Source organism: Syngnathus leptorhynchus, chromosome 4, assembly GCF_054491065.1.
Source record: "Syngnathus leptorhynchus isolate UIUO chromosome 4, UIUO_Slep, whole genome shotgun sequence".
In the NCBI taxonomy this organism is placed as follows: Eukaryota; Metazoa; Chordata; class Actinopteri; order Syngnathiformes; family Syngnathidae; genus Syngnathus; species Syngnathus leptorhynchus.
In genome coordinates this window covers 7158257-7174428 of record NC_141198.1, presented here as the reverse complement: position 1 = coordinate 7174428, position 16172 = coordinate 7158257, and the positions used below count along the sequence as shown (strand labels likewise).

The window sequence follows — 16172 nt, the reverse complement described above, 5'->3', positions numbered from 1 at the left end:
CTTTACCTCTCAATCTTGACCAAAAAAAACAACAACAATTTGGACATTTAATTGTAAGCTTTTGAACTGTGGCATTCTACTAGGTTGATAAGGCACCATGAGCTCTTGAAGGTACAATGGTGCTTGTGTATGTCGTGCTTTTTATGTAAATTCTAAATTTTATATGAGGTCAGTGCAGAGACACTAGAAGAGGAGTAATATCATCCCTCCTCATGATTTAGTTTAGGACTCTTGCAGCAGCGTTTTGGATCAGCTGGAAGGTCTTTACAGACTTACAAGTTAGACAAGTTATTAGCAAAGAGTTGCAATAAATCAGCACAGCAGGGTCACAAATGTATGAAAATAGTTTTTAAGCATCAGCCAGTGAGAGGAAATAACTTTTTCTTTTTTTTAAATTGCTGTATGCTGAGCCAAGATTCCTTACGGAGCTCCTGGGGATTATTACAAAACAATCTAGACCAATTATATCATTAGAGAGCTTGCCTCTGAGTTGCTGTGAGTCAAGGACTGTGATTTCAAGTTGAGCTTGGTTTAGTTCTAAGATATATTAGCAGTTGTCCAGTTCCTGGTGTCTTTGAAATACACCTGGAACTTGGGTAGCTGAGAGTGTTAATTCAGTTTCATTGTTGATGTCTGTGAAAAATCAAAAGGTAACAAAGTGCTTTCTAATACGTAATACGTTCTCAAGGAAGCATTTTTAGTCTGAATCGTAGTGGTCCATGTATGAATCCCTGCGGAATGCCATGGCTGACATCTACACATATAAATTCTTTATTACCAATAGATACAATTTAATGGCAAGAACGTGTAATGATCTTTGTTTTGGTTGATTTTGTTTTGATTGGATTCAATTTGGATTCATGTTTTTCCCGTGTTCCTCTCCTGTCAACTGACAACAGTTCTTCTCGGTCCAGCTTCTTGTTTCGACTAATCACCTTCGACTATTCATGTCGTTCAGGTGTGCCTTGTTTTAAACAGTGTTTAGAAATCTGAGACGCCGTATTTGCATTTTCAGAGGATTCGTATGAAATGTCATGGGTCCCAAAGTGACAAAAGTTGAGAATCACTGATTTAGTAGCACACCCACAAAAAAACATAACAATGACTGAAATTCAAACCATCTATTATCTGAACCTCTTATCCTCACGGGGGTTGCGGGTGTGCTGGAGCCTCCCCCAGCAGTCATTGGGCGGTAGGCTGGGTACACCCTAAACTGGTGACTGAAAGTCTTCAAATCAATTATTTCCTTTGTAGAAAGTCATTTAACTGTTTGCTAACTATTTTTTACACTCTTGGACAGAAATGGAAGGTTGGATATTGGTCTGTACTTAGCCATCACATGCATCTTTGTTAAGAAGTGGTTTGAGTGTACAGAAGATAAATGACTGTCGTATATAGCCTAATAAATAACTATTAATCATGTTGACTTCAAGAGTACCAACCACTGGCAGAGCATCTCTGAGTGAGAATGGATTTGCTCTGTTACACACAAAATATATGATCAGCTCATCGTCAGTCAGCCCATCTGTAAATGACTGCCAGCATTCAACATTTAACAAACTGCTGTTGGTTTTGAATCAAAGATCTGAAGCACAGACAAAAAAAGTCAACATAACACTGGACAGGCTGATAGTGTGTTGACTGTAAGAACACGAGATTGAAAAAAAAGCAAGAAAGCCTGATAAAAGGAGAAAGCAGGAGAGAACAGAGTGTTACAGAAGGTTGTCAGGTCGGTAGGATATGTAAGGCCGGGTCTGTGGACTGAGCAGGTTAATTTTTCATGCTGTGGTTTGCAGTGTCCAGACCAGGCCAAATGTATGGCTTGCTGCAGTTTCTCGGGAGAGCACTTGTTGTTTGAGGCCCCCCGGGCAGGTTTCTTGTTGGGTCTCTCCATAAATTGCTACCATACAAGTGAATTACTCCATGATGTGTCAAGGAGACAGCCAACAGCCCTATAGGCATTAAGCCATACACTTATTTTCTTTCCCCCTCATAGTAATTCTTCAATGACAGCTAGTTCAACAAACTGAGATAGCCTATGTTGAGCTATACTCGAGGTTTTTTTTTTTTTTTGGGTGCTTAAATCTAACACAGCACTGAGATGTGTGTATTCAGAATAATGAAGGCAATCCCAAATGCTCAAAGTAACACTCTTAAACCATTGGAGCAGTGAGGCTAATTCTACTACTACGAATGAAAGAAAATAAATTGCAGTACTTGCACTTTATTTATTATCTGACACTGAAAAATATTTCATTTTGAAAAGTGATTGGATTCTCTCCCGTACATCCGTCTGTAATTCTTGAAATATGGGGTGGCTCTAAGGTTGTGGGTTCGATCCTCAACCCTGGTGACCTTGTCGAAGTGTCCTTGAGCAAGATACTCATCCCTAATTTACTCCCAGTGGGCATGGCCGTGCCTTGCACGGCAGCAGCCTCCCTTTGGTGTATGAATGTCTGTGTGAATGTGAGTAAAGCGCTTTGGGCATACGGTGTAGATAAAGTGCAGTCCATTTACCATTAACCATATGTTAAGTTGCGTAATAGTAAATCCACAAGCTAGCAAAATGTGTAAAATAAACAGACATATTTGGGAAGTTTCTTTGCAATTGTGGAAAGGTCCAGTGAGGATTTAACACAGGAGCCTATGGCCAAGAACAAAAAGAAAGGTGCATTTCACACACAATAATCAAAGACCTACTTGAAGTGTGAATTTACAGCAACAGGTGATTTCAAACAAACACAAACAAAGCTTTTCTGCACAAGATGCAGTAAGCGGGTCTCCAATGAGTCAACCACGCCTTCAAAAGTGGTTAGTCAATAAATGGACAACAACAGAATCTGGTGTCCAACTGCATTGCGAAAACTAAAATGTGGTGAAAAAAAACCAATGGAATTGCATTTATTGCTGTAGTTGTGAAGTTAACACACACAGACACACAACCGAGGCACTAAGCCGTGCAATTAGGTGCAGAAAAAATATATGATAATGTCCATCCACTATTCCAGTGTTTCCTCGCCTTTATCGAGCCAAGGCACCCATTTTTCAGGGGTAAAATCTTACAGCACACCATCAAACATGTCATAAAAGTACTTCAACTTGAAATCCAACCGCAAAGGACAGTCAGGACTGCCGAGATGATAATTGGCATCCCCGACCCTCCTACTCTCGAAAACTTGCACTCTGTAAGAACTATGACAACGGCTATCAAAATTATATTGGAACCGTCACATCCTGGTCACTACATTGTCCAGTTTCTTCCCCCCAGATAGGTGCCATTGAACAATGCAAACTAAAAACAGCAGACATTCCAAAAGCTTCTTCTCTTTTGCCATTAACTTTTTAAACAACAGACTTAGAATTCTCTTATGAGTTTCCCCATTTTTGCCCATTATGCACATCTCTGGTGTGATATTATTAGTATGACCACACCACTGGACAATGATCTGCATTATTTACACAATTGTATTAGCATTACCGTTCAACTGGTCCCCTTACATTGCTCGCTGACTCTAATTATGTAAAAGTATCTTTTTCATCTAGTGGTCTGTTTGCTGTTGTATTACCATAGATTCAACTACCAGAGATACATTCCTTGCGTGTTTAATATAATTGGCCAATAAAGACGATTCTGATTCAGGTAATGACAATCTCATCTCAATTTACTCACAAAGTGACTTGGTGTGAAATCTGGGATTTCTTTTTTTTTTTTTTACATGAGGCTGCTACATAAATTTGCAGAAAGACACGTTATTGTCTGAATGACAATGGATAGAAACATAAGTGTATTGTTCCTTTGCCATCCAATGGAAGAGCATTTTTTTTTTTTCAACCAGGCCTCAATAGGCCAAAAACAGTGACAATTTTTGGGTATGTAATCTGGTGTGGAACATTTGACTTTAATGCAGCCTTGCAGAGTTAATGTGCGGTCATGTTTTTCTAAACTGCAATTTTTTTATAGTCTTGCGGAAGATTTTTGGTTGACGAACCTCATCATTTATTTCCCGTAGCCATGCTGTAGTTGGCAGACGATCCTTAAACTCACTCGACCAAAATCCACAATTTTACACAATACTTGAAATGAAACATGGATTTTTGGCCTTGATCTGTTACATTCCGGGTGTGGACAAATTGCAGTATATGTTATCCAACTAAATGATTTATGTCAACAATGACTTGGTTAGGCATATTTGTAATTTCTTGACGAATTGTGTGCAGTTTTTAAAAGCCTGGTTTTTATAGTTTGGTGTGTACTTGAAACAATTTTCTCATCAGCTTCAGATTTCCGCCACTCAGTCCATAATCAACACGTTATGCTGTATTTTTGCAACTACCTTTTGTATGCTAACTGTTTTTGCATTAAATACTGTGAGCATGGGAACAACCCATACCACGGAGGGAGAAGCAATGAAAAGCTGTTCTTGTACGCGAATATCATACAGCACGAGCATGACAGGCTTCCTCTTCTCAGTTTGCAGCCCGGCTGAGACTAAGCTTTTGAAAGAGACTAGTGTTTGAATGGCTGCAATGTGCGGAGCTCTGAGTCTCTAGCTATGGATTAAGCTCAAAGCAAATAGTAGCATTGAAGAAAACCGAGGTAATCTCTTTCCTCTCCACCATGGCTTGCTCTCCATACCTGTTCCCCTGTTTTTTTTGTTTTTTTTTAATCTCCTTACTGAATTAGTTTTTACAAAGCTGTTCAGGGAAGGGTTTTAGTCGCGGTGGTTACAGAGGTTCGCTTAACATGAGAATGATCTCGTATCTGTTTCTCTTGAAGTCCATCTGCCAAAAGATTGATGCACTATTCATGTAGCTATTGTCCTTTAAAGTAACATCATGGAGGATTACAGCGTGTGTGGGTATTTTTGATAAATATGGCAGATCTTGAACAGAAGCCAGCAGACTGGCATTTGGAGATGTGCACTCTGCGACCCGACTCAGCGGTGTATCAGAACCTCTTCATCATACTCACTCACTAACTGTCAAATCCAGTTTAATCACCTACAGTGCTCGAGATGATTTACCCCACAGCGCTCTGTATTAGCATAAAAGTACTTTCGTTTTGCATCTTGATGCGATTCGCTCCTGTTTCACAGAAGATTCAAGGCATAAAAGAAAGTTCTCTCCCAGGAATCAGCATACTAACTGCCTAAATATGTCTTTGCTTCTCTCCTTGTAGTACTGTGATGATCAAATAATAATTAAATTCACTGAAAACAATCTATTTCCTGTTGCTTGCAACTCTTTTAATGAGATGATTAACAGTGAAAGCTTTTGATGTGAACGCTTTACGATTCACAACTCACACTAGTCACACAACTAATGATGACTCAGAAGCAGAGGTGGGAAGAGTAGCAACAAATTGAACTCGAGAGGACTGTTATTTTAGAATAATCGAACTCAAGCAAAAGTATTCCTCTTGAGTAAGATTAAATACGTATTCTGTGAAAAAAAACTTCAAGTACTAACCGGTAAGTACCTTCAGATGTTGATTTTTAATCAGACCGAAAAATATTCTGTCTGCCATATGCACACTTGCTTCATTTTTGCTCCTCTTATTTATTTATTTATTTATTTATTTATTTATTTATTTATTTATTTATTATTCATTGCTCTTATTTATTCATTGTATGTGCCTTGTTGTTTTTACTTTTTGTGTTGTTTACTTTAATGTTTTGTTTGTCCGTGGACCAATACAGTGAAACCTCGGTTTTCGAACGTCCCAGTTCTCGAACGATTCGGTATTCGAACAAAATATTCAAGATTTTTTTGCTTTGGATGTGGGACGAAATTCGGTTGTCGAACCTCGCGAGATGAGCCGTGAGGACCCGCATGCCAACTGACTCCGTTCGTTATTACATTCTCATTACTCTGAGGATTGCATCAACTCTAATCACGCCTCCAAATGATGCAAGTGGGAGCAGTAAAGCCATCCTAAAACACAAAGACGCTCCCAAAACAATGCGACAGTGAGCGCCCGGCCGGCCCGCTGCGGTTGCGCAATCGGACCAAATTAAGCTCCCTGCACTGAGGTCCACTTAAATTTTGGAAAGTCAATTAGGACTTTAAAAATATTTTCTAAATTTTAGCGACCGCTCTGTCACAATGTGACCAGCGCGGTGCAGTTGCGCGGTCCGCGGCGCGCTACGGTTCCGCGTTCGGCGCTGCGCTGCAGTTGCGCGATTGGACAAAATTAAGCTTCCTGTGCACTGAGGTCCACTTCTATTTTGGAAAGTACATCAGGACTTTAAAAATATTTTTTAAATTTCAGCGACGGCTCTGTCACAATAATACAGATGCAATACGGTGCAGTTGCGCGTTCGGTGACGTGCTATGGTTGCACTTTCGGCGGTACGCTGCAGTTGCGCAATCAGACAAAATTAAACTTCCTGCGCACTGAGGTCCTCTTGAATTTTGGAAAGTACATTACAAATATTTTCTAAATTTCATCTGCAGCTCTGTCACAATAATGCGACCAGCGCCCTGCAGTTGCACGATCGGACAAAAATGCGAATTTTTTATTTTTTTTTGCTTGGAGGAAATTGACAATAAAGCAGACTTTGACTTTGGATTGTGAAAAACTCTGTAGCATAGACATTTGAGTGCCTCAAGTTAGACATGGAGCTTTTGTAAACTGACATTTTCCCGTTTGAAACAATACAGATGACAGTTTGTTGTGAAACGGTTACTTTTTTGCACTCAAATGTAAACATGAACCTTATTTGAAGCTAGAGGTATTCTTGCTGAAAATAAGTCGGATGCTGGTGCAGGAGTCTCCAATGTGGTCCCCCAAGGACCACATGAGTAGCTTGTTTAAAAAAATAATAATTAAAAAAAAAGCTCACCAATGATTTCTCAAGAGTGTAGTAGAAGTGATCGTTTGAAAATATAAAGAAGGAGCTTTATAAAAACAAAGTGGTATTATAATGTTATTTCCTGATCAAGCATATCCTTAAACAGTCCCGTGTCTTGACATGTGAAGAAATTGACAATAAAGCAGACTTTGACTTTGACTTGACAAAAGGTCTGTTGCTCGAAACAAAAGCTTAGATATATCCTTACTTTAAATGCATCCATTGCTTTTAGAAATGACTCATGGAAGCTGAAACTCTCCCAAATGAGGTGTAATGTATGAAAATAAATTTGCTTCACTGCAGAAATATTGATCATTTAATGAAAACAGAAGAGTCAGAATTTGGCAAGACAAAGGTTTTGTCGCCTTGTCAATCAAGTCACCCGTGGTTTACAGCCTCACCTATGCTCACTAATTGATCAGTTAATTAGTGGGTGTGTATAAAAAAAATAAAAAATAATACCTGTGTCAGTTTGAATACTTTTTTGTCTATTTGTGCCCTGTGATTGGATGGCAACCACTTAATTAAATTAGGGGTATACACTTATTTCACCCAAAATCAAATGGGATAAGCTCAAGTGTCAGTTTGAATACTTTTTGGGCTATTTGTGCCCTGTGATTGGATGGCAACCACCTAATTAAATTAGGGGTGTACACTTCTTTCACGCAAAATCCAATGGGATAAGCTCCAGCACACCTGCAACCCTAGTGAGGACGGATGGACGGATGGATGGACGGACGGACGGGTGGATGGATGGATTGATGGATGGATGGATGGATGGATGGATGGATGGATGGATGGATGGATGGATGGATGGATGGATGGATGGATGGATGGATGGATGGATGGAAGGATGGATGGATGGACTTCCCACATTTATCGCTTCATGCTCCCGGATGAGGTAAAGAGAACTAGGGACGAATAAGAGCATGAAGTAATTCTGTACAGGAAATGCACTCATACTAGTTTGCATGAGTCGATTGCACCCGACTTAAGCCCCATTTCCCGCTCCCCTTCAAAAAATCTTTTATTATTACATAAAATGGAACAGAACTAAATCAATCATTCAGTTATCGACACATAAAACTTGCCTTAGCCCAACATTTGTGCACTACACTACATTTAAAAAAAAATTCACATCACTTAAATTTTGATAAACATGTTATACAGGTCAGCAAAATGTTTGATGGTATTAATTTACAATATGCCCGATGACTGCTGGGATAGGCTCCAGCACGCCTGTGACCCCCGTGGGGACAAGCGATGTGGATAATGAATGGATGGATCTCAAAGGTAACTAAACTTTTGCATTAGTGACTTAACACTGCAGAACTGTGCCCTGACACTGTCCCCTTCCCCCAAGAGCTAAATAAATCTTATTCACATGGGAGGAGAGAGTATCAGGTTGACTTTTTTTTCCTCCAGAAAAAACAGACAATAAAATGCCACTTTTCGTTTTCGGCTGGGGAACCAGCTACGAGGATAGGATAATAACCAACCATTAAAAAGTGCTTGTCAATACCTGATAGGTGCGTGCATGTGTGTACAGCACAGGAAGAAATAGCAGACGTGCCACCACTTCTGACAGTTTAAAATAGTGTCATGTGATAACGCAGGGGCGAGAGTTCTCCATTATGTTGTTTTTAATTACATCAGTGGTGGAATTACGTCGGTTATGTGGCTGGTTTCTGTTCAGCTTGACTGTCTCTTCATTTTGGATGAAAGGATGCAATGGGAGGCGAGAGAGAGAGAGAGAGAGAGCGAGAGAGAGAGAGAGAGAGAGAGAGAGCGAGCGAGCGAGAGAGATTTTAATCACTCCTGTCGCTTTAAGGACTCTTATCAAACGCTTATTATGCGAATAGAGAGCAACGTGAGCCACTGAGCAACCAAGGGACGGACTGGAGTGGATTTGTGGGGGAAGCCAACATTATCCGAGCTGGAACGGACCGCTACTCTGCCGTATGGAGTTTGATTTCACACTGGACCGCTATCTGATTCGGACGCTTCGGATCGGTTAGGCTATATTGCGCACAAGTATCACGCAACACTTGAAGTACAGCGAGGAATAATATCTTCCAACTCAACACGCGGGGATTATTGAAGGACCACATCAGCCCTCGGGTTGACCACCAGGCGTTTGGTCTCAACCGGATAGTACCCCGATCTCTTTTTGACATTGGATCATGAATCGGGGAGGTGGGGAAACAACAACGGCCAGAGACATGATTTCTCTGCACTGTTTGCGCCCTGCAGCGAGGTTCGGCGTTGGCGCTCTGTCAATGTTCCGATGCAACAAAAGTTACAAAGCGAGTCTAATTCGTGGATTTTGAACTGTATCTGCCATTTTGCACCTGCTTTTGCAGATAGCGCCTCGACACGGTGCAGATTCGGGACCAAAAGCGTGTGGCTTTTTGCCTTCCCCTCCTCACGCTTATGTTTATACTTGCGCGTTTGCTTGTCGTAATGGAGATCGCCGAGGTTTTTTACCCAAGGTCATTGAGCGTCCAAGGCTTGAGTTACACACACGATCATTTGTAGTCGTTGCAGCGTAGCCAAGGATCGTTCACTGTGTTTTGTTTGTGATTCCACGGCGCACACAGACAGCGTCTCCCGTGGAGTTCTGTTTGCATTGCTTTTGACACTCCAAGACCCCCCCCCCCCCCCGCCCCCTTTTCCTCCGCCCCCCTTTCCCTCCTCTTAACATGGATGGGAAATTGAAGAAGGGTCGGAGATGCCGACCCAAGAGGGAAACGGTGAGAAGGTTGCGAGAGACAGGGAGCAAAGACCCCCGCAGCCCCGATCCCAACTCCACGTACTCTGACAGGGAGGAACACAGTCCGAGTAGGGACGCTAAAAGGGCGTCGCACCCCGCAGCGTCCACCAGATCACCGCGCACTCCCCGGCGGAAGAGACGGGAGTCCAGCTCACAGGAAGAAGATATCATTGATGGATTTGCTATCGCCAGTTTCATCAGTCTGGACAGTCTGGAGGTAAGCAGGAAGCACATTATTACCTCCTGTCAGCTCACAAAAAAAGTACATTTCTCCTTTGGGAGGTACACTTAAGCATTATCTTGCAAGACCAGGGAAGGCCAAACCTTTTCCACAGAGAGCCTTAGGAAAATGCAAAGAAAATATTGTCACTTCATCTTGTGATGTGCAACACTAAAAGCATTCTAAAATCCCCCCCTATATAGTCTACTTGCTATCAGTGAAAATGCAAAGGTTATTATTAGGGTTAGTGTCATATCTTAATTAAGTTAATGTGCAAAAGTTGTGTGGAGTAGCACGGTGAACAATGTTTCTCACAATTCTGAGGTTGTGTTCGAATTCAGGCTCTTGAAGTTTTCAAGTTTTTGGCGTGCTTGGGTGAGTTTTATATATATATATATATATATATATATATATATATATATATATATATATATATATGTATGTCATCAAATACACTAAAACATCCATAAATCTTTTTTTGAGAATAATCACACTACATACCACCTAACGAAAATGTCTATGTAAATGTATTTTAAATAAATATATATAAAATAAATAAATAATTTTAAATAAATATATATAGAAAATATTATAACACACACACATATATATATATATATATATATCACTCGGTTGTCAATCAATGGATAATCAAGGAAAGCGTTTGACTTGAAAGTTGTTTTTTATATATTTATATATATATATCTCCATCCAACAAAAATGGGCAGTTGGCTGCAAATGGTCCCTGGGCTGGACTTTGGACACCGCTGATCTAGAGAGATTCCACTTCAAATTTATTGGCCTATTTTGGATCAAATTGTATTTTCCCCCTATCCATCCTTATGTCACACTTGTCTTTGGTTTTGTTCAAAGTACAATATTCTCTCTCAGAAAGTCATTTATGGTGTATTTTTATTGTTAGACATGTTTTGATTGACAATGACTATGTGCTTACCGTTAGTCTTGAAATATGTCTTTGAATAAAAGTATAAAGTGACTTCCAGTGCACCCTGCAGTTCAGTTTTTATGTATCAGTGTGAATGGTAGTTGAGTTTGGCAGTGAATTTTACAAGTTTGCTGCCTTGTGAATGAGACGTTTTGTACTGGCAGTACACGGGCCATTAAGGAAAACAAACAAGTGCTGTCGCTTCTCAAATGGCTTGGATGGTATTGTATCCTCATTCACTCAGAGCTGGAAATGCATTCCTGACATTTTGCTTGGTGATGAACACCCTTTTGCAACAGTTAGTTGTGACAGGCTGATGGGCAGGTTACTGATAACTGCTTCTGCCATTACTTCTTTGTGTTTTTAAATGTTAGCAAAATGCTTTCAGGAATAACAGACATTCTCTTGTGACATTCTGTTATTATCTCATTAAGTGGCAAATGAAAAATAAATCTTTAGTCCCAGTAGGATATCAGTCTTCCCGACAAGGCTGATGTGTGCCTGTTTTGATTTTCCATGGCATTAAGGGTTGCCTCATTTGAGCTGAGAGGTTTTTTTGGGGAAGAATCTTTAATAAAGACAGCATGTCCTCAGAGGTCTATATTTTAAGATGATGACCTAATTTACAAGACCAATGATGATACCACAAGGCACCTAATTCCAGCAACTGCCACCCATGAAGGCTCAGCAAAATAATTAATCAGTCATGTCTCTTTACTCCCACTTAGTTTGATATGGTTAATCACAGGGTTGCTGCAGAATAAGCTCATGGAATATCAGACAGGAGTGCACCACCTGAAAAAAAACAGTTCAGTAGAATTTACCTGATGATAATCATCAGCTGACCATCTGTTAACAAGTTTAACCTGCTCAGGTCACGGGTAATTCGATTGATTTTCCATTTAACTTAACCATTCCAGTATGCTTGGAGTGGCATAAAGGGAGTGAAGTGAAGGTGCTTGAACTCTAACCACCAACAACTACTGAGGCACTTTTGAAATCCTGGAAGAAAGCATCTACTCTAGATCAAATATATTACACCTCATTAAATCTGAGCGTGAGATTACCATTAAGAAGGATGAGCTTACTATTTAGTGTCACGCATGTCATAGCCGTGCTTACATTGTGACATGTTTATGAAGATGTGTGAAGATTCCCTCGTGTGCTATATCTGTGATTATTTCTGCCCTCTTGAGCTTCTCACAGCTGCTGTGTACTTCTTTGAGGATGTCAGAGCAGCTAAGTGCTTTTTACTGGCTTCTCCTCTGCTCTATGCGATTGATTTCTGCGATTCTCTTGCGTGGTGCGGTTTTATATTCACATTTGCCATTCGAGTTGAGCTTGTCTTAAATCTAACTATGTATTATTTTGGCTGTACTATTATTATTCTTCCAAGATTCCTGGGAAATAACGGTCGGATAATTTATTCTCACTGAACTGCCTAATGCATATTGAATGAGAACAGAAATCAGTGCACTCTCCAAACAAGCTTTCATTTCAAGGCTAAGTAAATGAAGCAAGATATGGCTGACTACTTGTGGGTAATTGTTCTGATTTTCATACGAACAGCTCTGGTTTATAAAACGATGTAAGTGGACTCGGAGCTGTGATTTTTGCTTTTTCCTGATTTCCTCTGAAATAACTTATAATATCTATGCTTTAATAAACAGCAATCATTATTTGTTTACAGCTATAAACAGCAGTATTGTTAGCAAATGCACATTAAATGTGTGTTGATCATGTGTGTTGATCATTAAATGTATGTTGAGTTCGCTTTGACCTTCATAAATGAGTGCGTGACCTACGCTACCTGTGCTAATTGCTCGTCAGTTATGAGAAGGCTGCCACTTGCGGCATTTTACCTTGGAATAGTGATGACCTATTGCATCATTTGCCGAAAAGTTTGCACCGTGTGTGGTTTCTTTTGACCCAGTCAAGGTAATTGATTGCCAGCATGATTGTGTTAGTGTAACACATTCTGGAGCATTTATTGAGGCATGGCATTAATAGTTCCTCAAATTCTCTTTTTGCCATCCATGGGTGCTTTTTAAAGTACCTCAGATTAAACCTGTTTTATGTTCTTGTAAAGGCCATCATCACCTCATTGTCCTGTTTTAGCCTGGGACCCGGCCGGGCACAGATGCTACAAAATGTTCAATAATGTAATGTCTTTGCCCCCTCTCCTCTTTCTTATTGCACTCTTTGCTGTTTAAAAACTAGATGTTGGCTTAGACTCGAGCATGGCCTGCCTTGCTTGATCTTGTATCCCAATTCATTACATCTGAAAGCCATTTTCCGCCATGCCTACAAAGCCATTTCCCGCCATGGCTACATGTGATATGAAGTCCATGTTTATATTTTTGTGAATTTCCCGTCTCTGAACCTGGAAAAAATGATGATACAAAAACAACTGTCATGATTTGACATTGAATTGAATTGAAAAATCTGCTCTCTTTGAGACTGCGATGTTTCAATCTGTGTTCCCTCTTAACAATCTCAAATAATTGTGCCATTACCTGTGCTGAGGAAGTTTTCCAAATGCTGTGCAGTTAATTCCCATGGATAGATGAATTTCACCCGAAAGCAATGTTCTGAAACAATTACTCTCTGCTTCTTTTGCTTTGCTGTGAGTATTGAACAAGTGAGTAGATGATAAATAATGTCACGGCATTAAAGATTTTTGATTTGCTCCGTTTGCTCTCTGAGTAACGTTGGAGTCACTAATCCCCTCTCGTTAATCCCAAATCCCGCTGTCCATCTGCTTTCAACATAAATTTATAGTGTAGATTATCTTGTGTGTGTTTTTTTTTTGTTCCGCAGAATGAGTTGTTAAAACCACTCTAATGAGGGGTTAGGTTTATTTAATTGCATTTGAGTAGTGGTGTTAAGGTAAGGCTTTTGAGAGTGAGGCAGACCATTTTATTATAGTGTCATTTCTTTTTTTGCTCGAAAACCTGTCCTTTTATAAAGCTTTTTTTTTTTTTTTTAAATCCTTCCAATAAGAGTAGTTTGGTGAGATTACTCTTTTTATTCTTAAGGTTCTGTTTTACACAGATTATCCATTGTTGGCCACCATGCAACTCTATAGAGTATCATGGGTAAATTAAGTGTTCTGCCCACAGGGATCTTAACAATAATGGTGAGGAAAGCTGTGAATTGCTGCTTCACCTTCTGCAGCCATAGTTTCCCATCTGGTCCTCGAAATTAAGGTAGCAGCATTGTAGTTATAATTGTTTGTCTTTGAATGTAATTAGGACTGCCACTATTAAATATTTTATTCCAGACATTACTGGTAGTCATTATATGGTGGACATAATGAATTTGAGACCACTCATTCAAAGCACTATGACAAATAGTGGGTGGTGGAATAGGCGTGCCATGTAAAAAAAGTCCCGAAATAAATAGAAACGTAATGAGGTACATTAAATTTCACAATTTATAAAACAATCTCTTTTAATTTATACTCTTCATATCCATATATAATTTTCAGTAGTACATGACATTAGTTTAATTGGTGTCAAAAATCTCATAAACCCACAGCAGCATTGAAATTGTTTATATTTGTGTATACTGTTTCCGTTACAAATCCATTGTATTTAAAAGCCTATTACATCGAATGACCAACACTTGCGAGTGTTTGCAAATGTTGCGTTCTCGTCTGGGTTTGTTCAAGGTCGCAAACGCTCGGCAAACAGTTGCCAGACGTTCACAGACAATACGGTACATAATTCATTCATTCATTCATTTTCTGAACCGCTTAGTCCCCACGGGGGTCGCGGGCGTGCTGGAGCCTATCCTAGTCGTCATTGGGCAGTAGGCGGGGGACACCCTGAACTGGTTGCCAACCAATCGCAGGGCACACAGAGACGAACAACCATTCGCACTCGCACTCACACCTAGGGACAATTTGGAGTGCTCAATCGGCCTATCAAGCATGTTTTGGGATGTGGGAGGAAACCGGAGTGCCCGGAGAAAACCCACGCGGACACGGGGAGAACATGCAAACTCCACACAGGGAGGGCCGGAGGTGGAATCGAACCCGCACCCTCCTAACTGTGAGGCGGACGTGCTACGGTACATAATTACTCTTTGTAATTTTCTCAACACTGCATCGCATAGCATTTGTGCTTGTGTTATCTGATCTACCTTGAGTAACATAGAGGAGGTCAGACTGCTTACTGAATAAATAAATCAAGACAATGAGTTTACCAACGTGATGCGTGCTTCCTTAGGCTTGAATGATTAAATAGGATGTTCTTTTTAAACATGCCATGACCTTCCATGAACTACAGTGCAGATAAATGGTGTACTGTACTTACACTCGAAGCTTCGTGAGTCACTGTTGATGTTCATGATCAGGCAGCACATTAGTGCCACCAATCTTGTTTGATCTTGTCACTTTTCCCAGTGGTGATAACGTTGATAAACAACTGGGCTTTAATTAAGCAGGTAACACCCCCCCACACACACACCCCAGATGCTCTTTTTCATTGGGTCAGAAAGTAGAAAGTGCTAGTGGGATGTCCCCCAGCTGTCCGACAATCTTGCTGATAAATGCGCCATCATATACACAGGATTTTTTTTTGTGTAACAGCGCTCAGCCATTAAACGGTGGCCTAAATACACACCACAAAGATTCCAGTGCATTATAGATGCTCAACAGGAGTTTAATCACATGCATAACCACTTGCACTACATCTGTGTGCAGTTCAGAGGAAGTGTGATTGCATTCATTTATATTAATTGTTTCCAAAACTGTGGTCAGTCATTACAGTATGTAAGAGTACCCTCAAACTCATATGGTTATGTCTTGGCAAAAAAAAAAAATCAAAACCCAAAAGTCACTATGGTACTTTTTAATGTGTTTAATTAATCAATATTTTTTTTTCAATAAATACAGAGCCTGGAGTGTCTCTGGAAGTTAACCAGTAAATACATATTGAAGTCTTTCATAAAAACAACTTTCAAAACTTGAAAATCAATCATAAGGTGAAAGCACATTAAATAGGCAACGTGAAAAGATGAGCCCAGAGGCTGATAATATCATAATATGTTAATTTGTGTGTGTGTTTTCAATTTGTATATCACATTTCATACACAAGGCAACTCAATGTGCTTCACACAAGAAGGGGAAACAACATCTCCAAGCATTTACAAACCCAACAGTTAATGAGATCCAGAAGCAAATAATTACCACATAAACAGACTAAACAGATAAACACATGAACAGAAAAACATTGAAACATTGAGAAGTAAAGTTAAAAAAAAAAACTGCTTGGTCCTTTGGAAATCTAATCACGCAATATAACCCACATTTTGTTCTAATCTATTTAATATTTTTCTTGATACAATATGGATTTATTTATAAATTATATCTAT

At 39.9% G+C, this 16172-nt stretch overlaps 1 protein-coding gene across 9 annotated transcripts in view; it reads left to right on the top strand.

Moving 5' to 3' along the window:
• The first annotated feature begins 8745 nt into the window (after positions 1-8745).
• Positions 8746-16172, top strand: part of fbrsl1 (fibrosin-like 1) — a 227704-nt gene continuing 220277 nt past the window's right edge. For all 9 annotated transcript variants that reach the window (XM_085910590.1, XM_085910596.1, XM_085910595.1 and 6 more), the window contains exon 1: positions 8746-9844. In XM_085910590.1, coding sequence (XP_085766716.1) covers positions 9557-9844 — 288 coding nt within the window. In that variant the 5' untranslated portion in view covers positions 8746-9556. The remainder of the gene's footprint in view (positions 9845-16172) is intronic.